Here is a 26,058-nt window from a genome sequence, read left to right as displayed (position 1 = left end):
TTACATTTCAGATTTTATCCCCTTACCCCATTCCCCACACCACCCAGGAACCTCTTATCCCATCCCCCTTCCTCCTGCTTCTATGAGGATGTGCCCCCACCTACCCCCTCCACTACCACCTCCCCACCCTCGATTCCCCACACTTGATGTTCAGCCTTCATGGGACCAAGGATCTCTTCTCCCACTTACGCCTGACAAGGCCATCCTCCCCTACATATACAGATGGAGTCATGGGTCCCTCACTATGTGCTCCCAAGCTGGTGGTTTAGACTCTGGGGAGTTCTGGTTGGTTGGTATTGTTGCTCTCCTCATGGGGCCACCAACCATTTCAGCTCCTTCAGTCTTCTCTCTGAGGTCATAGTCGCCAAAACCAGTACAAGCAGCTTAAAGAAGTCAGTCAAGCATATGAGCCTTTAGAGGCCATTTTATATTCACATGATAGTGTGTTCTATTTATACTTCAGTAGACTTCTACCCACAACTGATAGGTTGTTGTATATTTAACTTTTTAAATTAACATCAATTATATTACATTTTTAATTTAAAATGTTTGTTATTCTTATATACGAAGCAACTGAATTTCCCATATTAATATTTATTTTATTATATTTTAACTCATTTCATTATAGGGGTTCTTTTGGGTAGCTGTTATTTTTATTAGGATTTTTAAAAGGCTTTCATATCATAAAAAAGAAAGTTTATAGCATTCTTTCTGAATGGCCTATGTACTAAATGTGTAAAGTTATCTTTCCACACAGCAGCATGGCTTCTAATATTTATTTGAAACAGTTATCTCAGTAACAAAGCTGAGAATACTAATTATACATGCATATGTAATATAACTAGAATTCTCATACAGTAATAAGAAAGTAAGGTTACACAAACTGTTCAGAAAATATCTCGAAAATTTCAAACTAAGGCATGTATATATGTAACATCTGAGGAAACATAAATTCATATATAAATAGTCTATAAACGTATGCATTATTTGCTCAAAACAAATTACTAAGTCCTTAACAAAATCTTGTTTACAAATTTTCATTAAAATGACATGTGTTGCACCTGTCTGAAGGAAATACAGAAACAAAGAATGGAGCAAAGACTGAAAGAAAGGCTAATCAGAGACTGCCCCAACTGGGTATCCATCCCATATATAGACATCAAACCCAAACAGCATTGCTGATGCCAAGAAGTGCTGACAGGAGCCTGATAAAGCTGTCTCCTGATAGATTCTGCCAGAACCTTACCAATACAAATACAGATTTTTGCAGGCAACCATAGAGCTGAGCCTGGGAACACCAATGGAGGAGTTAGGGGGAGGACTAAAGGAGCTGAAGGGGTTCTCAACCCTATAGAAAGAACAATAATATCAACCAAGAGGACCCCCCAGAGCTAGAGACTAAACCACCAATTGAAGAGTACACACGGAGGGATGCATATCTCTAGTACCAGAGGACGGCATCAATGCGAGGGGAGGCCCCTGGTTCCGTGAAGGTCCCAGCTTAGGGGAATGAAAGAGCAGTGAGGTAGGAGTGGATGGGTGGGTGGAGGAGCACTCTCATAGAAGCAGGGGGAGGGAGGATGGGATAGGGGATTTGTGGAGGGTAAACCTGGAAGGGGGAAAACACTTAAAATGTAAATAAACAAAATAACCAATAAAAAAATTTAAAAAAAAAGAAATAGCATGAATTGTAATAAAAAAGACAAATAACAAAAATATTTATGAACAAATTTTTCTTATAAAGTGTTCCCTTTCTGTTTGGTTGACAGTAATATAGCAAAGCTTGAATAATGATGAATATACTCAAGTATTTAAGTATAGTTCACTAAAATCTATCCTCGGGTCAATAATAGAAAGATTTTTCTAATATGTTCAACTAAATATCTTTATTTAGTGACTTATCAAGCAAGAAGAAGCATATACAATAATAATTTCAGGACAAAACAAATGTGATGTTATTTCCTCTCTTATTTAAAGGTTTTCTTTGAAATTTTAATATCTCCTGGTTCTTTACCTGCTTATTTATCATCCACTATTTTATAAATACCATCTAGAAAGGCAGCAAAGACTATTAAAATATTTTAGATGTTATCTAAATAGCCAAATATGCTTGAGATTTACTTTTGCATACTTTCTGTACTACACAGTTCCATTAGAAAAGACAGCTCCTATAGCCAAAGTAAACCATTTTTGCATATTAACATGAACATGATGGCTTACAGAATCAAACACTGGGATGTTCGTTTGTTTGCTTGCTTATACATAATTTTTCTCAAATTTTAAAGCTAATTTGAATTTAGGAAGTAAAACATCTTTTAAATTAATTGTGTGCAGGAAGATCATTATAATAGGGGTTAATTTACAAAATTATAGGTCACAACTTTCTAAAAGTATGAATTAATATCAAAGATCAGAAGTAAAGAGCTAGTACAGCAATAATCAGAAGTATGTTTTTAAAAGACACAGGCACTGAGATTCAGTGTTTGACAGTTGTCTCCTCACAGTAGAACACAGTATTTTACAGTAAATGTAGATTGTGCTAACTGTTCATAAGATACCCTCACTGCTGAGGTCATTGTCTGTGGTAATTATTTAAAAAAAAAAATTTAATTTCAGAATATCTTCAGCACGGGTTTGAAGTTAGTGCAAAAGGAGGTTTATTGACAGAATTAGTCTGCAGCAATCTTTTATCATTTCCTATTTAAGACTACAGAAAATTTATAGATAAGCAAGAGTGGTTGATTTTCATAACAAAAATAATTTTAATATATACCTAACATACCCAGAAAGATTATTCAATAAGTATATATCATATAACTTTTTGGATTTTGGGGGGTTTATTTTTGTGTGAATCTGAAAAATTTGGTCTTAACCAACTCTTTATGAATGTATAAGCTTCTTTGAAATTGTCTCTTTTATTTGTAAATTCTGATGTTCATTAAGTTCCGTGAGAAAGGAGGTAAAAATAAGCACTAAATTATAAAATTTGCTCTTTTTCTTACACCATGTAAGTTTTGTTGATCTCATGGTAAAGCATCCTGCCATTCATTCTGATAAACACCCTATCATTTCTAAATATAATCTGCCACAGCAAAAACCAGTAAGAAGGCATCTCTCTAACTTCCAAGTTCAGAATTGATATCAGTGAATATATGGTTCATATTTTTAAAAAGAAAATTCTCAATCAATTGTTGGGCTTTGACCTTCTCTATGTATTCATGATCTATTACAAGGACAATTAAAGAGATTATCAAGGTGTGGTACATTATATCCTAGTACAGAGATCAGCATAAGGCTTAAAGGATCTTTTTGAAGTGTTCATTCTCCTTCCTGATTTTCAGCAATATACTTTGAGTAATTGTTGATATCTATTTACACATCTTAATACATTTGTACAGTTGAACTCCATTCTAATGTCAAAACCATGAAAATAATTTTTAAATGCTACCCCTAAGGATCATGTCAGGGTCCAATGGTACAAGCAATCCATCACTCATTGCTGTTGACAAGCTGAGGTTGTGTGATATAAGTGACTGGTCCTTCTTAACATAGAATCATTAAAACTGTAAAGAGTCAGTCTTGCTGTGTATTTAGCCTGGTCTTCTGCCACATCTGGACTTAGAGCTTCATATCTCTCCTGCCACTGTCTTTATGATGTGAATCTTGGCCAGTGTTAGCTTTGAGATCCCAAAGAATTTCTTGTGGCAGATCTTCTAACTGTTAGGTCATCACAACATACATGACTCCTGCAAAGAAACAGGAATCAGGCTGTCTATGGGGTCACCAGATCCTCTCTGTCTTTTAGATTTATCCTAAACAACACTTTAGCTGTATCCATCACTTCATGATTCTCTTTTTTTCATTTCTTCTGTTTATTTATTAGATGCACAATGAGTTAAAAACTGGCATCTGTATTATGAACTACATAAGCTAAAACAAGTCAAATACAGAGAACAGAAGAAGAATTATATTAGCAGTATATTGAATAAAGGTACATATTACATGGACATTCAGGTATATTAAGTTTTGTTTTGTTTGGCATGAGTTGAGTGGAAGAGGATTCACAGGAATAAGTAAAACAATTAGATTTGCACATTTAAACAAAAATTTCATTTGTTCAATATTGATGTCATAGATACATGTATATAAGTATATATTTAATATATACATACATGTGTTGCATATGTGTATGTGTGGCAAGAATCAAACACAGGAGGATATATATGCACTCAACTACAGAACTAAAATGCCAGCTATTGTTTCTTTTTTACAAGTAAGTAGACATTTTGCAAACACCATCCTCATTATAAAAAAGGGAATAATGACTTTAGATATCATGTATTGTGTTGTTTCTAAAAGAAATGAGTTCTTATCAATAGTTCAACTACAGTGTCAAATCCAACTGTATTTATAACAAAAAAGTACTGTCAATGTTAGTGATATTTGAGAAGTCTGAATACAAAATTAGCCTAATTCAATTGCAAATCTTTATAATACTGAGCATTACTCAAAAATTACATAGTGTCATTTTCTAATGATGAATTTAAAAATCTAAAACAAGAAAAATCTTGAAAGACAATAAATAATGCTATTAACTTTAACAACTTTACTGTGTCCAGAATTTTTTTTCATATATTCGCTCTTTTATTGCAATTCACACATGTTTTTACAGACCAGAAACAGGAAAGGTGTTACAAAATCCTCTTTGAAAACAATACCACAAGTCAACTTATTAGAAAACATTCTACTAAGCTATGCTTTGTGCTTCCCACAATTATAGTCAACTCAGTCATTCTGGATTTCTGATGGGGTTGAAAACTTATAGCTATTTACTTTGAGAGAAAAGATCTGAGTGTATGGTCATCAGCTGACATTCATCCTAAAGCCAAGGAAAAAGCCAGGTTCAGAACTAAGTGTTTTAGTTAGGATAGATGACAGAGGTGCTGGTTAGTCAACAAAAGGATGGACTGGGTATTAGGACTATCTTGTACCTCACTGGTACAAATAGGCATAATTATGCTCTAATTGTATTTTAAGAGAAAAGTTTCCTTTTAACAGGAAGGGTGATGTGTAGGAGGAGCTAAGGTGGGAGGAGTACTGAGAGGAAGAAAAGGAGTAAGAAGAGGAGAAGAAGAAGGAGAGGAGAAGCTAGGTGATGAAAGAGAGATAGAGGGGGGAGACAGGGAAGCAGATGTTCATGTATCTCCACCAGTCAAAGATAGTTGATATATCTAGGTTGGGTAGTGGGTTACACCTCTGATTGAACAATACCAAACTTATAAAGCCTATGATTAACATTTCTTAAAAAAATGTATAAATGCAAAAAGGAAAAGGGGGCATGGGATAGGGGTTTTCTAAGGGGGGGGGGAATGGGGAAACGGGATGGTATCTGAAGTGTAAATGAAAGATCTAATAAAAAAATTAAAAAAAAACAAAAAAAACAAAAAAAAAAAGAAAACATTCTACTACATGTCTCCCCTTTGTTGTAGAAATACATAGATAAATAGCATATAGAATTGTCTTAATATACAAAAATATGCCATCCCACGGATAAAGATGAAGCTGGATCCACATTCAGGGTAAGTCCCCAGATCATGAATAGTTTCTTATCCTCATATAAGAAAATCAAAACTTTTTGTGGAGCAAAGTGAATAAATGATAAAGGGGAAATCTTTCAAGACTATAAAACAAAAGCTGAATGAAAGAAAAGAAAAGAACAGAAATTGATAAGTGATAAGAAATTGAAGTGAAAAGAAAGAATCAATTTGGAGATGTGGATTATGTCCGGCCCAGTGAATCACTCACTGTGAATCTCCTCAGTGTTCTTTTTAGAGCAAGCTTGACATCCTTATTCCTGAGACTGTAAATAAAGGGGTTCAACAAAGGCATCAAAAATGTACAAAATAGAGAGAAAAATTTCCCCTGATTCACGGATTCATCAGATGATGTTTTAATATGTGTAAGTAAACCAAATCCATAAAATAGGACAACAGTCATAATGTGAGAACTACAGGTGCTCATGGCTTTGCACAAACCTTTACCTGACGACAATTGAGTGATATTAAAAAGAATCAAAGCGTAGGAGGTTAAGATGAGAAAGCTAGATGCAAGGACTACCGTGCTGACAACAATAGAACTCACAAGCTCATTGGCATAGGTGCTACTGCAGGAGAGCTGGAGAAGGGGGAAGATGTCACACATGTAGTGGTTGATGATATTCGAACCACAAAAGCTGAGCCTGACCATACACCCTGTATGGACAATTGCACCAACAACCCCCATCAAGTAGGAACCAAACATCATCAGGGAACATGTCATAGGAGACATAATGACCATGTACATAAGTGGCTGGCAGATGGCCACATAACGATCATACGCCATGGCTGTCAGCAAATAACACTCAGAATTGGCAAAAAAGCACATGAAAAACAGCTGTGTCATGCATCCTGTAAAAGAAATTACGTTCTTCTCTAAGACAAAACTCATTAATGTTCTGGGAGTAAAGACAAAGGAATAACATAAATCAATAAAAGACAGATTAAAGAGAAAAAAGTACATAGGTGTCTGAAGGTTTGAATTCCAGCAAATGAGACTCATTAAACTCAAGTTTCCCATCATAGTGGTTATATAGTTCACCAGGAACAGGAAAAACAGGGGCATCTGGAGTTCAGGTTGGTCTGTCAGTCCAGTGAGAATGAACTCAGTCACAGAAGAATCATTCCCCATAGCCATTTGTATCATCGGTAGATCTGTAGAAACAGTGGTGAAGGGTCATATGAACAAGGACTCTGTCACTGATTTTAAAAGAACAGCTCAGAAAAGACAGGTAGAGCTGTTTGTTACAAGTTTATGGTTGTCTAAAGCCACTATACAAAGTATTCAGGGAACATACTTACCATTCCTGAGAAATTCCTGTTGCTTTTTTCTTATCGGTGACTAGCATCAATTGTGAAAAAATACTGACAGAATTCCTGAAGTATTTAAACAACATTTTTTTCTCCCTTTTCTTTAATCTTCATTAGGAATTAGGCATAAAAAGAAATAAGCAGGCCCTGTCTCTTGAACCAATGACTTTTATAAAGCTTTGCATTTGTTTGAAGGGATGCCATGAAGGTAAAGACGATTAATGAGATGTTCACCTCTGATGCCCTAAATATGTCACTGCTGTTGAATCACACAGTTTCTTTCACTATAGAATCTGTAGTGTTTCTGATGATGAAGGGGTATTAGTTATCAGTACAATTCTGGTTCTGGCCTCCTACAGTATCTATGTCTGGTATATGACATGATTTCAGTTTGAGAATTTCTTTAAAAGGTTCTCTTTACCTGCATAAAAAGTAATAATCTTACTTGTGCATCCAATTTATCATTTCACTCAAATGAGACTCTTATTACTTAGCATTCTGGGAAAATATAAGTAGTTCTCTCCCTGACCCCTCCTCAGTTGAGTAAGCCCCTTAACAGTAAAACTAAAGGAACCTCTGTTTACGTCATGTATTGTGGATGTAAACATTCTATCTTTTTAGACTCAAAGTTCTGCTTGGTTTGTAATTTCCCAACAGGAATACCTAATTCCCTGAGCAGAATATTGGTTGTTCCCTTCAGAACTGTGCTCATTATGCCCTACACAGCTCTGCAACAGAAAAATCCAAGGTCATACTCAACTGCCATTTCTAGTAATTTTCTACAAACCCATACAATTGCATCAGTAACTAGAAGTTCATAGATAAACACACTACAAAAGGGTTTTTGGCTTATTTATAATAGAATTTGGAAACAGCCCAGATGTCCCTCAACAGAGGAATGGATACAGAAAATGTGGTACATATACACAATGGAGTATTATGCAGCATTAAAAGCACTGGCTTCATGAAATTCACAGATGAATGGATGGAACTAGAAAATATCATTCTTAGTGAGGTAACCCAGACACAAAAGAACACACATAGTGTGTACTCACTAATAAGTGGATAGTAACTCAAAAGCTCACAATGCATAGGATACAACCTATAGACCATATGGAGCATCGGAGGAAGGAAGATCATGGGGTGGATGCTTCAGTCCTGTACTGAGGGGGGGCGGGGGGAACAGGACGATTGTGGAAGATAAGAGAAGAGGAGGTCAAGGAAGGGAGAAAGGAGGAGGAGGAAATAAGGGTGGCAGTATCAGAATATGGAGGAGACTTGAGAGAGGTACAGAGGGTCAGGAAATTGAATAAAAATAGGTAGCGGGGGGGGGGGGATGAGGAGCTGGGGATAGCCACTGGAGGGTCCCAGACACCAAAGAAATGTGACGCTCCCAGGACTCAATGGGATTGGCTTTAGCTGTAATGTGTAGAGAATGGGGAGCTAGAACCTGTGGAGACCACCTCCAGTAGATAGACATGGCCCCTGGTCCAGCTATCTCAAAGGTTTTTGAACCCAGAAATGTTTCAGTCCAAAGGAAGAACAGAGAAAAAAATGGAACAGACACTGAAGGAAGGGTCAACTGGGGAACAGCCCCACCTGAGGATACATCTTGTCTGCAGACACCAAACCCAACACTGTGGCTGTGGTCAAGAGGCACTTGTGGACAGAAACAATGTGTGGCAGTTCCTAGGGAGGTCTGACCACCAACTGACCAAAGCAGAGGCAGATGCTTGGAGCCAACCATCAGGCTGAACTTCAGGGAACCTGGTGGGGGAGCTGGCAGAAGGACTGGAGGAGCAACCCCACTGTAAAAACAACATAGACTGGCCTGACCACCCAGCTCTCCCAGAGACTAGACCACCAACCAAGGAGTGTACCTAAAGGGATCTTTGACTCCAGATACATATGTAACAAAGAATGGCCTTGCCCGACAGCAACATGAGGAGAGGCCATTGCCCATTGCCCATTGCCCATTGTTTCCAAGAAGTTTGATGCCCCAGAGTAGGGGGATGCTGGAGCAGTGGTGCAGGAGAGTGTGGGTGAGTAGAAGAGCACTCTCATACATGTGAAAGGGAGAAGGGAGGACAAATGTGGGATGGGGGTGATGGTGGAAGGGGTAACTAGAATATCATTTGAGAAGTATACGAACGGAATGATTGTTTTCCTCAGATATCACCTGGAGCTGCTAAATATGCCTTGCTACTAGCCTAAGATTGCAGAAGTCCATCATCAATTTTGGGTTCTGTCTCTTCCACAACTTCTCTGCTTGGTTTACAGATGGCTGTACTTTTGCTGTGTTGTCACCTGATCCTTCCTGTTTTTGTTTTCATTCCTGGATGATACGTGTTCCTGTTTTCAAAATAACCTACTACTACTTGCCACCCTACTATATCAAGCCCTGAATATCCTAACACAACCTCAAAATTCCCCTTTTTTATATAAATAAAAGACTCTTTCCCGATATAATAATAAGCAACATACAGTAGGAACAATTATGAAGCAATTGTGAAAATTATTAGTTATGAGTTATATTTAAAAACTTCAGTCTTTTTATACTTGGCAATTTAGGAAAAAGTGTTTTATTAGCTATCCTATTTTGGTGAGTCCAGAATTTTATATTTAAATCAATTCCTATCCTAATTTCTATCCAAATTTGTCTATTAACTTTAAAGTATCTTCTTAGACCTAAAACAGCTTCCTGAATTCTGAACAACTTGAGCTTAATTGTGAGACTCTTATGTGGTCTTCAATCTCATCAAAAACCTGAGAAGAAATAAATATTACCTGGGTATGCAGGAAGGGCATGTACGCAGCTTCCAAAAATCATAGAAATAACAGAGACAGCTGACTGCCTGGACAGTTTCCAACAATTTCTATAATGCTTGAGCATCTATCTTCACCCTTCTGGACCAGGATAGCAGACAGACCTTTTGTGAATCAGGAATTATTAAGGACTTGCTTACTCTGTCTTGGCAGAACTTGTCAATAGATGTCTCTACATCTCTTAATCCTTTCTGGACAGCATTCTGTCTGCAGATGAAATTCCAACATTTGCTTTGCCCACTGGCTAGCCTGCCATACATAATTGAAGAAACTCCATATGGAGGTGTTTGATCATTTTCCTTTCTCAAGACTAATTAATGGGTTACTGCCAGGAATTGACATGTATCAATGTCAAAAAATCTCAATAAAAATAAAAGTAAATAAAAATCTTAAAACTATGTGTAAATGTCATATTCTGTTAGTTTCTGAAGTTTTTGAAGAATTCAAAACAATCAGAATAATCAAGCCCAGGTTCCTCCTTATGGAAACCACATAGATTTCAAAGAAGAAGAAGGAGAAGAAAAAGGAGAAGAAGAAGGAGGAGAAGAAGAAGGAGAGGGAGGGGGAGGGGGAGGGGGAAGGGGGAGGGGGGAGGAAGAAGAGGATGAGGATGAAGATGAAGACAAAGAAGAAGAAGAAGAAGGAGGAGGAGGAGGAGGAGGAGGAGGAGGAGGAGGAGGAGGAGGAGGAGGAGGAGGAGGAGGAGGAGGAGAAGGAGAAGGAGAAGGAGAAGGAGAAGGAGAAGGAGAAGGAGAAGGAGAAGGAGAAGGAGAAGGAGAAGGAGAAGGAGAAGGAGAAGGAGAAGGAGAAGGAGAAGGAGAAGGAGAAGGAGAAGGAGAAGGAGAAGGAGAAGGAGAAGAAGAAGAAGAGAGACATCTGGAGTTTTGACTGCTGTGTCAATCCCAGGAGAATGAATTATTTCACTGAAGAGACATTTCCTAAAGTAATTCTTCCCTAGATCGTATCTGTAAAAACAGAAAGAAAAAAAAAAGTAACATTTAAAGGAAATCATAGCCTTCTTCAACCTACCACATTAAAATGAGACTAAGAACTAGAATAGAATAACTTCAAGGTCACACTTCCCTCTGCCTTTGCTTTCTACATTTTGTGTTGACTTAAGATGCAGAAATAACTATAAATTTATGGAAGTTAATTTCTTTAAGAATAATAGTCAGGAAATCAATGGCCATTATTGCTTCCACAGCATCTTGATTCTACTTCTACCTTGAAACTTTCTACTTCAGGCTCCATGGTAATCTCAAAAGAGAAGACACAAGGAATAATATTAAAAAGTCGCTGGATTTTTTTAGAGTTAGTTTGGGGGAACAAAATTCATGCATCTAATTCTATACTTACCTTTGTACATAAGGACCTCACAAGTGACTGTATTCAGTCTTCTGTACTCTCACAGATGGGCATGTACAAATGGAATTAATGAACTATCAATGGACATAGCCCAGAAAACAAATTATTTTCTGTTGTTATTATATTTGGCTTTTTCATGATAATAGAAATTAATTTTGTACTGGGAATATAGAACCCTGATGAATCCAGGTTCTGAGAAACCATTAGTTCTGGATCATGATTTCGACTGTAGGCTTTTCACACATGAATTCTCTGTCACAGAGGTTAGTAAATAGCAACTACCTCTTGCTAAAGAACTACCTGCAATGACTGAAGAGTGTCTTATGAGTTTGTAATCTTAGGGACCTCATTACAAATTGAACTGGCTGTGTTTGCAAGGCATTTTCCCAAGGGATCAGCCTTTGTTGCTAGGCAACTTACAAAACTATTTCAATAGCAATAACATTAGTTTATTAGAGGTATACAATACTGCCTTAATTTATTGCTTGAGAATTTTATGCACTTATAAATGTGTTCTGATGAAGTTCATCTCTGATGTCTTTCCTTCCCGTTCTTTTCTTATCTTTTAACCACTGTGCCCCCTGAAATTCATTTGTTCTTTTCCATTTTTTAACTCACTGTATCCACTCAGAACTACCTATATGTATACATAGATGATGGGCATGTACTTGAGAGTAGGTAGCCTCTCAGCTGCTGCATCCTTGAAAAACAGATCATGTTTCTCTTGGAACCCGTAGTTGCCAATACTCACCTAGAGGTAATATGCATGACCATATCCTCCTTCTAGTCTTCAATTTTTTTTTCAGGCTTGATTTTACTCAGGTCTTATGTATACTCTTGTTACTACTGTGAATTCTTTGAGAACAGTCTGAAAACATTGTTTTAATGTAGTCATCTATGACAAATGGCTCTTACAGGTTTTGTACCCCTACTTATCTAATGAATCACTGAAAAACAGCTATCAGAGAAGAATGAGTTTCTCACAAACCTTTGACTCATGGTGAGAGAAATGAGTGCTTATGATGAGTTTGTGTAATACAAATAGAATTATATGTCCTTCTTTTTAGCACTGCATGTTTGGAATTGTATGTAGATGAATACTATGTAAGTCGATTCTTTCCATGTAAGAAATTACCAAATACTTAAAAAGGCAAGTACAAAACTGCACATATGTAGAGATAGAATTTTTCTTAAAAACTCTAGACAATAGGCTACTAGAAAGATACAAACTTTCTTTCCTTATGATATGACTTGAATATATGGTGTTTTCTGCAATAGAATACAATCATTAAGTTTAGGGATAACAAAGAACAGAGGCAATATCATTAATAATAATAACCAATAACATTGGGGGTTCTATGGGACACTGATGGCAAACAACTGTAAGAGACAGGCAGCTCATTCCCTGTTCTGGGTTTTTTATTTGAGAGCCTATGGTGTCTAAGAGGAATACTCTTTGCCAATTATAGGGCAACTCCATTTAAACTATTTCTAATCATGAGTACACTTAGGAAACTTGTATAGAAGCAGGTTTACACATGACTTTTTCAAAAGTTAGTGTTAATTAACCCATCTAAAATTCACTCCTCCACTCTGCCATTCCACTGTTGCACCCAACCTTCTTTCTGCTCCCTTATTCCTCATTCTTCATTCACATCACTCATGCTCCAGTTTCACACATATTTTATTACTGCCACTTTGGGCACTCTCCAAATAGAAAAGCATGAACACCTGTCATGTATTCTCTGGATTCTCTGTACTTTCCATCACTAGATGAAATCTTATGTGCTTCTTTATAATTTCTTCTATCATAGATATCATACATACTTCTTAATACAAGTCCATAATAAAAAAAAAAAAAAGATATTGGCTGTTTTCTTGAGAGTGACTTATGAAGCATTTAAAGCAATTAAGCTTGACATATGTGTGGGGTGCTCTGTAGATATGTATAAAAGAATGAATAAATGAGTCCATTTCCAGCCCTCCATGAAAACATACTCGATACCAGAAGATAATATTTCTCCACAGGCAAATATTTATAGAGTGCCAATGCTTTTATTTATAGACATGGATGTGGACAAGGACCACATTCATAAAGCATGTAGAACCAAAGCTAATTCTAAGAGAGTCCATCAAACTGACTCCAGATCAGAGTAACTAACCTCAGAAAGTAGGAAAGAGAGAAAGAAAGAAAGAAAGAGAGAGAGAGAGAGAGAGAGAGAGAGAGAGAGAGAGAGAAGGAGGGAGGGAAGGAAGGAAGGAAAGAAAGAAAAGAAGAAAAGAATAAACAAAGAAATAAACAAAAAACAGAGAGGGAGAAATAAAGGAAGGAAGGAAGGAAGGAAGGAAGGAAGGAAGGAAGGAAGGAAGGAAGGAAAGAAGGGAAGGAAGAAAAGAAAGAAACCTATATTTTTTATCCCTGAATGTTACTCCGGTTTTCTCAAAATGCTGAGAACCTGCAACATAATCTCAGATCAGAGGAACATTTGTAACCCTAAATTATAATAAGCTCTGAAATGCCAAAAATTAAAGTTTTGTTCCTTTTTGGATACCACTGGGATCCATCAGTTTTTTTTTTTCCTTCTTTGTTGAAAAAAATTAAACAACTTAGTACTTACAAAGATGAATAAGGTAAGAGAATAATAAAAATGACCAGCACTAGAGAGAGGGAACTGGCACGAGTTTCCGAGGGATTAAAATGGCAGTGAGTAGGAACAGAAGGAGGGGAAATGCAGTGAGAAGGAAAGGGCAGGAGAGCAAGACAGAAGGGGAAGAAACAAGAAAAAGCAAAGGAAGGTATCAGAATTAAGTGTAATTCTGTGAGAACTCATAAACGAAAAATATAAAGGAAACATTAAAAGAGAGTACTCAGAACGATTTCTCATGAAATGGAAACAAGCATACAGCAGCAACAAAAGCCTCCAAGACATTATCCAAAGGGCTGAAAAATATTGAAGTATTGTTACAAGCACAAGATTGAGAGTGAAATTTTCCTCAAATCTTTATATACACTGAAACAACTGGACATGAATTTTCAAGTTTGGAGTAGGGAAACGTACCAAAAAGACTAAGTAAACTTACAAACAACTGAACTGTCAGAACATAAGAATAATCACAGGTTATTTTTCTACATAACAAATAGAAATGGTGAAGACTATTTCAAAAAATAAATAAATTGGCAGAAAGAAGAAAACTGAAATGTCCCAAATGCAGATTTTTTTTATTTAAGATAAAAAGAAATACAACAGCTTCTAGAATGAATTATTCCTGACTCTAATATTACTCAGGGATCAAAAATTTCATAGAGCAAACTTGAAATGTGCCCCACAGGACCAGTATTCCTTTGGGTCCCACAGTAATCAGGACTTGGTGATTCATTAAAATATATTACTTTAAAATGTTAAACATTTTATGCAGGTTGGTTTCACTTTGCTTATCTTTTTTATTCATCTCTCACCTCCAGTACCAAGCAAGATGCCTACTGGCATGGTGAATGATTGTCAGTAGAATTGAACTTCCTGAGAACTAGCTGAATACCTCCCTTTTGGAAGGCATTAACTGGTGTCAGAAATAAGGCCTTACTGTCAGAATGTCAAGTGAAACCAATAATACCCTTGGTGATAGCCTGTGATGATGGTTCATCTGGGTAAACTATGGGAACATTTTGTGCAAATAGTTAACAAGATATAACCTATTTCTGGCACTGGAGGTTTTAGTCAATAACATAAAATACCTACTTAAGGTATTTTCTTCACCATTATATGGTAATTCTTTTTAAAATTCTTTTACAGTTTTAAGAGAGTTATACAGTAGGTTTCCACATAGCTTCTCAAAAAGGCTTTAGTATTAGTTGTCTCTTCGCTTGAAGTTATCTACCATCACCTCAGGCTCTTATATTTTTCTGGCTCCTAATCTGTGAACATCCCTGAACCTGTGTTGAGACCTGAGCAAAATGTTGAGGCCCAGGCTGCCCCGAGTTTGGGCAGCCACTGTATCCCGGCCCAAGCTGCCGCTCCAGTCCGCGGGTTGGGGTTCAGCAAGAGAGAGAGTGAGGACAGACTTGAAGAATGGAGACCAGACAGACTGTGATTCAATCCCATTTATTCATCAGTCTCTCTTCTTAGTCCAAGTCCCAAGTTCTAAGTTCCTAGTTCCTAGTTGTACTCAATAATGTGTCTAGTTCCTAGCTGTACTCTCTTAAGAGTCTCTTTCCTAGCTGTACCCTCTAAAGAGTTTCATTCTCTCCTCTCTCTAAAGTGTCTCTCGTCTACTCCTACTCCTAGTATCTGAATCTCTGATCTGTCTTCTGTCTGCCTCTCGCCTTTATATGTCTCCCTTCTAAGCCATGCCTCTAAGTCACACCTTTAATCATGCCCTTAGGTCTTGTCTCTAAATCTGATCTCTAAGTCACACTCTTAAGTCACAACCTTTAATCTCACACACCTTCAATCTCACACACCTTTAATCTCACACACCTTTAATCTCAAGGTATCTAAACCAAGATTATCAGAGTGTGCTCAGCTGTTGTAGGCTATTGTAATCAAGTCTCATGTCAGGGTATATGGCTCAAGATGGCTGCAAAGATGATAGCCGCCTTCCGTCAGCTCCCCACAAACCTGAAGGGAGGGGTATGATAAAAAATGTCCCTTTTATCGCTGAGCACCCAAAATTTTTTAATACTTTTCAAATATTTTTAACTATTTTTTAAAATAAGAAAATCCATGTGACAAGGGAAATGGGCTAGACATTATTATTACAGTGTTAACTAACCAAGAATAAATGTAACACTAAAAAAAAAATCACAAATACAATTCTTATATCAGAGACAATAGTAACAATTTCAATTTTATTTATGATAAATGTTAGTTTGCTAATCTGTTGCCATAATTATGGGATCTGAGAAACTTTAACAGGGGTGTACCTAACAAATGCTCAAATAACCATAAAATATATTTCAATTTAAACAAGGAACACAGCTCTATTACAAACTTGGAGCTCAAATCCTTGAACACAAAGTACTAGCAATTTCTTAATGATCTCTTAATGTAAGTCCCACCTCCTTCAAATAATATATATTGTAGTTAGGTGCATGGGCTGTGGAGCAAAATGCATTCATTATTTCCCTGATCAAAATCATATCTGCTTCTTGGCAGCTACATATGGCATTTAACACATACATAACCCCTCTAAGTCTCAGTTTTCTTATTGAAAAATAAGGCATTAACTGTATCATCATAGATTTAAGGAAGATTTTCTTCAAAAGTCCTTAAAAACATTATCTATGGTGTCTAGCACACAGTACCTCAATAGATAGCAAAATTCCCACAGTCTGGGGTCACTTAAAGATTCACTAGTTTGACAAAAATTTATTTATTTTTAGCAAAGAGGGTTTTATTCAGATACTAGTCAGCCACAGTTATGCCTGTGACTCAGGATTCCCATGATGTAGTGCCAAGCCACATACAAGAGAGTTTTATAAAGAAAGTAAAACATACAGACACATTCCATTCATGTGTACGCACACATTCTACATTCTGTCCATGGACATGCACATAGATTTGGTTAAGTGCAACCACAACCACAGTGTTTAGCAAACACAAGTCTTTCAGATTCAATAGTTATCTTGGGCAAACAAGCTTTGTTTACAGAAGCAGAAGCAGTTCATATTTTGATCATTATCTGGTTAAAGATTAGTTTCCTTAAATTACACAATACCAGAATGGCCCTGAACGTTCTTTAACACTCCATCTGTCCTTTGGCCAGTGGGGCTTTCAGAATAAAGTTTTATTCAATAGATCTTGTAATCAAAGTGATCTAAAATTAAAACAGAACATTAGACATCACATTCTCTATTAGTTGTATTCTGAATCAAATTCTTGACTCTGCAGTAGGTACCTGTTAATATGGGGATTTAATGATCATAATTTTAATGGACCCATATGGGAATTTATATATTTTGTTAAGGCACTAATGATTCAATGGTCAACAATAATCATCTTGAGCAGAAGTGCTAGAGGTCCCCCAATAACAAAAAGCACAGATATTAACTAGGAGGAATCTGAAAATAAGAACAGGAAGCAATTCCTTGCCTCATTTTGAATCTTTCCCCTGTCTATGGTGGTTTTGTCATTGTTGTAGTTGTTGTTGTTTGCTGGTTTGTTTTCTTTTATTTGTTGGGTTTCTTCTGCTTTCTTTGTTTTTGCTTTTGTTTTGCAGAGTTGGGGCAGGGAAGTTGGTTGTTTTTAACTTTGTTTTATTTGGTTTGTTTGGTTTGGTTTTTAGTACAGTCAAATCATCTGTAATGATTCCTGAGGGCTTTGTATAGAATCAATTTTCTCTGAAAGCCATAAAATAACCTCCTTGTTCTGCATACAGCAGGTGTAGTAACTATAATGTTATAGAATTAATTCACCGAATGAATCAACCTGTTGACAGATCTTAGTCTGGTTTTATTGTGTACCTTCTTGATAAGGAAGGAACCTATAGGCTCGCATAAATCCTGGTATGCCAATAGTCACTAAAGGTAGCTATTTGTCCCCTTTGCCAGGGAGAATAGAAGTGACTTGCTCTAGTGGAGGAAAACTAGTTTTCTTTGGACCTGCCAATCCAGCCTTCTTGTTAAAAATAGGGGGCAATGTACTCTATTCTGTTACTGTTTCTCAGCTGAAATTGGAATATCATTGTTAAGGCATAGGAAGGCTGGAATGTTAGTCAAAAGCAGGGACAGGATAAAGGCCATGGATATTCATTAAAAGCATCTGGTTTAGCGACCCAGCTGAAGAGTTGGGGAACAATCACATTGTACTGGCTTATATCAGCTTTCAGCAAGTCCAGGGCTCTCTAGTTTCGTGATCTTCCTGGGACTGGAGTGGTACCAATCACCTTGGAGCAGTTTGAGGTCCACAGCTGATTTGTGGGTGATGTCAATCTGGTGAGTGAAAACCTACCAAGACAGATAAAGACTAGGAACAAAAGTTAAAGTTAGGGAACGTAAAGGAAAATTTTACATTTGGAACTTGCTTCTCAAGAACAGACAATAGCTGGAGAGCTCAGGCTGTTGATTGACATGACAGGAGGAGTACTTATGTGGAGTATGTTTGACCTGTTAGAGGTAGTTGTGAATCCCTGAAGCTTACATGAATTTTTTTAAGTTAAAAGAGAGACAGAGAGGGAGGGAGGGAGGGAGGGAAGGAGGGAGGGAGGGACGGAAGGAGGGAAGGAGGGAGGGAAGGAGGGAGGGAGGGAGGGAGGGAGGGAGGGAGGGAGGGAGGGAGGGAGGGAGGGAGGGAGGGAGATACAGAGACAGAGACAGAGACAGAGACAGAGACAGAGACAGAGACAGAGACAGAGACAGAAAGAGATCAGTAAACTGCTGGAACAGACTCACATTTTTGTATTATAGTAAAAGCTTGAGGACCCAAAACCAAATTATTTGGGATTAAAAACATGAACTTTATTCTCTGTCCATAGGCTTGAACACTTTGGACAGAACCTTAAGTCTGTATTTAGAAGATAATCAAAGGAAATTTAAATAGTAGTCTGTGTTTCACAAGACAGACTAAGGGTTTATCAGAACTCCTTTGATGAATATGTTAAAACTCTGACATTTGAAAGTCTTACAACCACATATGATTTTTTTAAGCTTTATTTATTTTTATCTTTTAATTATTTCTTCGGAGTTTTACATCTTGCATTTACATACCTTAAGTCATTTTCCTAAACTGCCATAACTTACATAAGCTTTCATATCTCAGATCTCAAAAGTTGTTCTTCCTCAGAGCTTATTCTTTACTTTTTCTTTTTCAATCCAAACTTTTATCATAAAACACATTAAGAGCTGAAATTTTGTTTATCACAAGAAGCCTTTTTATTACACTTTTTTATTGGATATTTTATTTATTTACAGTACAGATGTCATCCCCTTTCCTCGTTTCCCCTCCCTAGAACCCCCTATCCTATACCCCCTCTTCCTTTATGCTTTTATACCATTTTGATTGCATGCATGTAATAAGGTCAGTTCTTGGTTGAGGGTCTAGCAATACAATAGATGCAAATAATTGAGGAACAAGCAAGGCAATAAACACAAACAGTCAAAGAACAAGCAAGTCATTAAACCCAGCTACGTGAACAGTCCCGTGATCACTGTTTCTAAAGGCTTATCAGGATGACCAAAGTATCTGAGCCTACTTCCCTATCCTAGCCCAAGATCATTTTCATGTCTGAAGCCTACTTACAGGAAGCCTTTTTATTAAACAATCTTGTATGTTATATTGAATAGATCTCTGAAGAATTTTAAGGACCATTTATTCACTTTGTTTTGCCTTAAATAAGCTTTGCATGCCTTTAGTTGCTTGCCTTAAGCTTAACAGAAGCCTAAATGAATCTTGCCCTGATAAAATGAATTACACTTTTACTTAGCATAATCATAAGCCTGGTTCTGATGACGTTAAAAACTTTATGCTTTATAAGGTAAATAACTATCAACTTGTGTGTTTTATTATTAACAGTCTACAAGTTAGTGGATTAGATTTCACAGTCTTATTTCTGTTATGTTTGAACCTTACAAAAATCACAATTATTGAATTGAAGGTCTTTTACTATTGAAAAAAAATTCAAATAAAAAAATGTAGTGTAAAAGTACCTTTTATTTCCTCAAATAAAGGGATGAGATGAGAGCTATACCTAAGCTCTGTGAATGCATGGCTTGGGCTGAGCCCAGAGCATTTCTTTCTCTGTTTTAACTATCCCAACATCTAAGCATAAAAGCTTCTAACCTTCTTATGATCTAATCTACCAAGCTTACTGATTCTGCCTGAACTGTTCTGCTTGGCCTCATACTAGTTTGGCAATATGTTCTAATATTCTGACTCCTCATTCTCTGTCTCATGTCTCATCCTGTCTTCCTGTGTCTAGTGTTCTCTTGGCAACCTATCTATGTAAAACTGCCATCCTCTTTCTCTTCTCCTCTCCTCTTCTCTCCTCTCCTCTCCTCTCCTCTCCTCTCCTCTCCTCTTCTCTTCTCTTCTTCTCTTCTCTCCCCTTCTTCTTTTCTCGCCTTCTCTCTCTTTCTCTGTCTTTCATCCCCCTCTCTCTCCTCTCTTCACTATGCTCTTCTTGTAAGAGTTGGGCATATCCTATCTCTGACTCATTCTGTCAAATCTTCCTTTCATTCATCACTTTGTCTTCCACTCAATCAGACATCACTTTCAAACATGCCTGCTTCCTTCTACAAACTAACTTTACCTTCGTTGTTTAGATTAAAGATGTGTACTAAGGATGTGTCTGTATTCCAGACAAGGGTATTAAATGTGTTTCATTCCTGCAGGATCATACAGACCTAGAAGGTATTTGGATATCATTCCTTGCCAGAGCACACATGTTGCTGAAGTCAAATTCCTCTATAGGGTAGTCCATAGAAAGAATGAAAATCTCATTTTGGTCCTTCCATGCTGCATCATTACAGAATATTACAGTTCATTTTATGACTCAGTTGATACAAATACTTAAAGTTTAAAGAAGTTAGCAAAAACAAAGAGGCCAGACATACTTTCTTAAGACAGTTTCTGTTAGCCTGAATAGACCTTAGGTAAGGACAGATATTCTATAAGCCTTATGCCAAACTTCTTTGGACAGTGTTTTGCTGCATCATTTCTCAATTTCTGGTGCTCATAGATATGACCCTAATTCATAGCTTCTCATACGCTTCTTTGTGTTTCTAGTTCCTCTTTTATCCCTTGTATCCTAAGTCATTCATCTGTTTCTCCAATATCTATTATTCTTTACCTAGAATGATACAGATCTCTGCCATCTTAATCTATCCAAACCCCTATCCAGACCCTATCTCATGACATTAAACTTCTGGTTGTCTTATCTAAAAAAGCATATTTTCTTTTTTTTTTTCAACTTTGTATTGATTGTTAGTAAGTTTTGAATCATGTAGCCCAGTCTCAATCATCTCCCTGCATCACTTCAATTCTGCCCTCTACCCTTGTAATCTCTTCTCAAAAAAAAAAAAAAGAAAGAAAGAAAAGAAAAGAAAAAGAAACAAAATAAACAATACAAAACAATGCATAGAAAAGCTTGTCACGGATGCTGTAGTGTGTCACAATGTGTCCTACAGTATACCTCTCTGTCTACATACCTTCATTTGCAAATGTTCACTGCAATGAGTCTGGCTTCTCTCATAATATCAACATTGGATCCTCACTGAGCCTCCTCCTTAACCAGTTGTTGCTCTGTGTCCTGGAGATTCTGCTGCTTTAGATCAGTAGGACTAGCCCTTCCATATGTTCCAAGAATTAACAGATGATATAAATTTGGGGGGTTGGCCAACTTGAAGTTCTGGATCTGTGCATGGATGGTTGCCTACTGCTTCTTCCACATCAGCACCAAGATGAGTTCTCCAGCACTGTTCCAGCTAATCCTCCCAAAGATACTCACTGCAAAAGGCAGGGTGAGCTCTCCTGCTCTCATTCCCTTGGGGACATCTTGTCCACATCCAGACCTCCAGAGCCAGCTCCACTATTCAGCCCAGTACAGGCACTGGGCTTATTCTTCCAAGTGCTATAGCTGGTAAAGGATTGAGTAAGCTCTCCCGCTCTCACACCCTCAGGGTTGGCTCAGCTGTGTCTTTGCTATCAGGGCCAGCTCCACTTTTTTGCCCAGGTAAGGGGCCTCCTATCTGATATGCTATAGCCAGTGAAGAGCAGAGCCACCTCTCCTTCTCCTATGACATTCATGCTAGCTCTCCCAACTGCCCCAGGTAGTGAGAGGCAAAGGAGTAGAAGGCATCACACTGCATAGCCAAGCTTCCTCACTGCAAATGACAGGACTAAATAACCCAGGGCCCCACCACTAGAGCCAGCTTATATTTTTCAATCAAAAGACTCAACAAGGTATGTCAGTCCCTGCTAGTGACTGTCAGGTAGGCATCAAAAACCTGGCCAGAGGCAAGTATCCCTAAGCCAGGAGGTGACTTGGGCTGTTAACTTCCATAAGACAGCCTTCCTCATCTCCTTTCCTACTTGGCTTTTCTTCTAGCAATGGACTCTGCTGTGATCCTTTTTAAATAGATGTGTAAGGTCTACTACTCTGGGTTCCGAGCAAGTGTATTCTATTAACTCAGGTATGTGTAAATGGCCATAACCTTTTATTTAGAGTGAAAAATAGAATTTGTAAAATAACTAGAGGAATCTCTGCATATATCAAACTAGGTAAGTTTTTTGACCCATTGAATTTTGAGGATATTCAAAGACAAACATTTTGGTTTCATTAACGACATTACTCTGAGACTCGCTAACACCCGGAAGACATGTTATTTAGCCATTTAAAAAAATAGAGCAAAAAGTTACTGAACATAGTAAATAAAACCTCATTTATAATGCTATGTTTGAGGAATAAAATTATTAAAGCCTTTTATTCACGTCTTTGATTATCATAGCCTTCCTAATGTTCTTTCCCAAATGTTACTGGTTCCTCAGGTATCATAGTAAAGAACATTGCTAAGTAAAGGAGAGAACTGCCTATATACTCTTACTTGTGAAGCATTTCATTTTTATTTTCAATCTTTCTATATAAACGCATACATGTGCATTTTAATGTCTTATTAAATATGCACTGTTTTTAAATGCTATTTTTCATAAACTCCGCTTTTAGGATTTTGTCTACATCTTTTATTCTTAGTTTAAGGACAAAACTCCATTCTAATTTGAAAATCTTCATTTCAGACCAGTTTTTGCCTCCTTAGTTGGTTTATATCATATCATCACCTTAATAAAGTTGGGGAAAAGTTACATAGCTGTTATCTGGGATGTTTGCCATTTTGTTTATAAATTTAAGTTATATATGTACTATATTGTAATAAATGAAAAATAGCTATGAGTAAATTTTCAATTTTCAAACCCTTTTGTTATAAGTTTAAATAAAATTTTTGTTACAGATTCTTACAAAATTTTAGCCATACTCAATAAACTTAAAAAGAGTTTAAACAATAGTTTTACAAATCTTGAGATAAAGTTGATAATTCAGCAAAAGTCCTAGAGTGTTAAATGAAACCAAAACTTTTTGAGAAGTACCAACAATTTCCATTGGGAATAGTGCACATTTTAGCTATATTAAAGTGGACAGTGTCTTCTCCTGTGCTGTTTTGTTTTTCTCTCCTTGTCACAAAGTCAGGTGGCCCACCTGACACAAAACACAGTTTTGGAAGAAAATTTTAAACAAGCATGCTCGCAACTGGGTGGGAGTAGAGGAAGTTATAGCCAAACTCCAGAGCCAGCTTTTATAAAGTACAAGAGCATAAAATGACATTTGAATACTATTAAATTGCTGCAAATGAATTGCTACAAAACTGAATCCAATGACCAGAGGCAGGAATCAGAGAGAGTAGAGGAAAGGGAAATTTGAGCAATAAGAGACTCTGGTGGGGCAGCTACAGTAGTGCACAGCTGACAGACGTACATAAAGCAGAGAGAACAGAAAGCTCTGGCAGAGAGCACCATCAGGATTCAGTTTCCCATGTCTGCCGGTAACTGGGAAAGATCAATGAGAGAAAAAAAAAAAAAAAAAAAAAAACTCCAGAGACAGAGACAATAAAAGTGAAATCAACAAACACAGAACACATATCATCCATGTTTGATGAGTCAAAGATTTTCACTTGTTGTTTTAATGTTCTCAAAAGCAATAAGCAATACAACAAGAGAACTACTCAACACTGCAACAAACTTATGAACGAACCAGAAAAAAAAAAAAACATGTCTATCAAATAGAAGTTTAAAAAGACAGACAGTTCATATAGTCAGTGGACACCATACGCTGACTTCACTTCAGAAATTTCAGAATAATTCATTTAGTTTCAAATAATTTTGATTTGACATTATTCTCAATATATTGTTTTAAAAATACTTGGTTTTTTAGTTCCTCATATTATTGGTTTACAAAATTTTGGGTAAAACTCAGAGCCACAGGAACATAACTAAGTGTTCTAACAATCAACTACTTCTCTAATCTCCTCACCAGTTGTACACATCATATTTCTTAACATATACTTCCATAACAAGTACAGATTCTACTTAGGCAAAAATTTTTTCTTCAAAGTTTTTCTCAGTGCAATGTGGACATCTTTATTCCTTATACTGTAGATGAAAGGATTCAGCATTGGGCCCACAATGGTATAAAAAATGGTAGAGACTTTCTCGTCATCCACAGATGCACTAGAAGGCTTAAAATACATGAAGGCTATAGATCCAAAGAAAAGAGAAACAGCTATCACATGGGAGCCACATGTACTAAAGGCTTTTGACCTACCTTCTGCAGAATGGATGCTGAGGATGTTGGAAAGGATCAAGGTGTAAGAAATAAAGATAGTCAGGGTAGGAACTATGACATTGACACCCACGACAATGAAAACTTCCAACTCATTGCTAGAAGTGCTTGTGCAGGAGAGCTTCCTAAGAGGTGGTACATCACACATGTAGTGATTGATAATGTTGCCATCACAGAAGGTCATTTTTAGAATACTACCAGTATGGGCCATGGCACCCACAAACCCCATTACATATAACCCCACCATCATCAAGTGACAGACCTGATGAGACATGGTGACCTGATAAAGCAGAGGCTTACAGATGGCAGCATATCTGTCATAGGCCATTGCTGTCAAAATGTAGCATTCATCAATAGCAAAGAAAGCAAAGAAAAAGAGCTGAGTCATGCACTCAGCGTAAGAGATGATGTTTTGCTTCACAAAACCTACCAGCATTTTGGGGGTTATGACTGTGGAATAGCAGAGATCTGTTAAGGAAAGATTGAAGAGAAAGTAGTACATGGGGGTGTGCAGGTGAGGATTCAACACAATCAGAACAATCAAGCTCAGGTTCCCCATCACAGAGATCACATAGATTCCCAAGAAGAGAAAAAAGAGAGGCAGCTGGAGCTCTGGCTGTTGTGTCAGACCCAACAGAATGAATTCTTTTACCGAAGAGTCATTTCCTAAAGCCATTCTTCCTTAGGCCATATCTGTAAGAACAGTAAAAATTGTAGCATGAACACAGCCCTCTTCAACCAATAATACTGAAGAGAAACTAAGATCCAGAATACAATAACTTCAAGATCATACTTCTCTGTCCCTTTATTTCCACATTTTATAGAAGTTAATGTGCAAAAATAAGTATAAATATATGAACAGCAATTTCTTAGAGAATAATATTCATGGAAGCCATGCCAATTACTGCTTCTGTAGCATCTCATTTCTACTTATACCTTGACAATCTACCTACTTCTTAAAACTCAGTGGTAATCACAAAATAGAAAAGACAAGGCACATCAAAGACTCACTGAGTCTCTCGGAGTTAGTCTGGGGGAAAAATCATGCATCCAATTCAACATTTACCTTTGTACATGAGAACTTCTCAAGTGATCTTACTGACGCGTCTGTACTCTCACAGAAGGGCCAGTACAAATGGCATGGATGGGCTACAAAGGTGTAGAGTCCAGAGAAAAAATTCTTTTCTGTTGTTATTGGGTTTGGCTTTTTGATGATAGGATAACTAAATATAAATTAGAAAATCTAGAGCCCTCATTCCTCTAGGTTCTAAGCCTTGAGTTCTGAATCATCTTTTCCACTGCCGACATTTATCAGAATACCTTCTCTATCACAGAGGTTGGTAAATAGCAGCTGTTGATGTCATAAGACCCATCTGGCAATGACCTAGGAGGCTTTTAAGAATTTTTAATCTTAGGGACCTCATTAAAAATTGAAAGGCTTATGTTTGCCAAATATTTTCCCAAGAGATCAGGCTTTGTTGCTATGCAACTTAGAAATTAGTTCATTAGTCGTGACATTGGCTTATTAGGGTTATACCATTTTTTTATGGTTTGAGAATTTTATACATTTATACAATGTGTTTTGATGTTTCATCCTGAAGTCTTTCTCTCAAATTCATTTCCCATCCTTCTATCACTA

The 26,058-nt window shown here is 37.1% G+C and overlaps 1 protein-coding gene and 1 pseudogene across 1 annotated transcript; both read right to left on the bottom strand.

Moving 5' to 3' along the window:
* Positions 1-5,481: 5,481 nt before the first annotated feature.
* On the bottom strand, positions 5,482-7,371 carry LOC143438799 (olfactory receptor 8C8-like). Its single transcript, XM_076924486.1, has 2 exons — positions 6,897-7,371; positions 5,482-6,749 (listed from the first exon to the last, which is right to left on the bottom strand). Exon 2 carries the CDS (start codon positions 6,739-6,741, stop codon positions 5,779-5,781), a length of 963 nt encoding a protein of 320 aa, XP_076780601.1. The 5' UTR covers positions 6,742-6,749; positions 6,897-7,371; the 3' UTR covers positions 5,482-5,778.
* Positions 7,372-23,652: 16,281 nt separating this feature from the next.
* On the bottom strand, positions 23,653-25,110 carry LOC143438798 (olfactory receptor 8B8-like; annotated as a pseudogene).
* Between the last annotated feature and the right edge of the window lie 948 nt (positions 25,111-26,058).

Source organism: Arvicanthis niloticus, chromosome 26 (genome assembly GCF_011762505.2).
Source record: "Arvicanthis niloticus isolate mArvNil1 chromosome 26, mArvNil1.pat.X, whole genome shotgun sequence".
Classification (NCBI taxonomy): Eukaryota; Metazoa; Chordata; class Mammalia; order Rodentia; family Muridae; genus Arvicanthis; species Arvicanthis niloticus.
The sequence above is the reverse complement of the archived record's forward strand: the minus strand, read 5'-3'. Positions and strand labels throughout refer to the sequence as shown.

Coding starts and splice junctions, on each gene's coding strand:
- LOC143438799 (XM_076924486.1), bottom strand. CDS start 6,741: ATGATACAAATGGCTATGGGGAATGATTCTTCTGTGACTGAGTTCATT.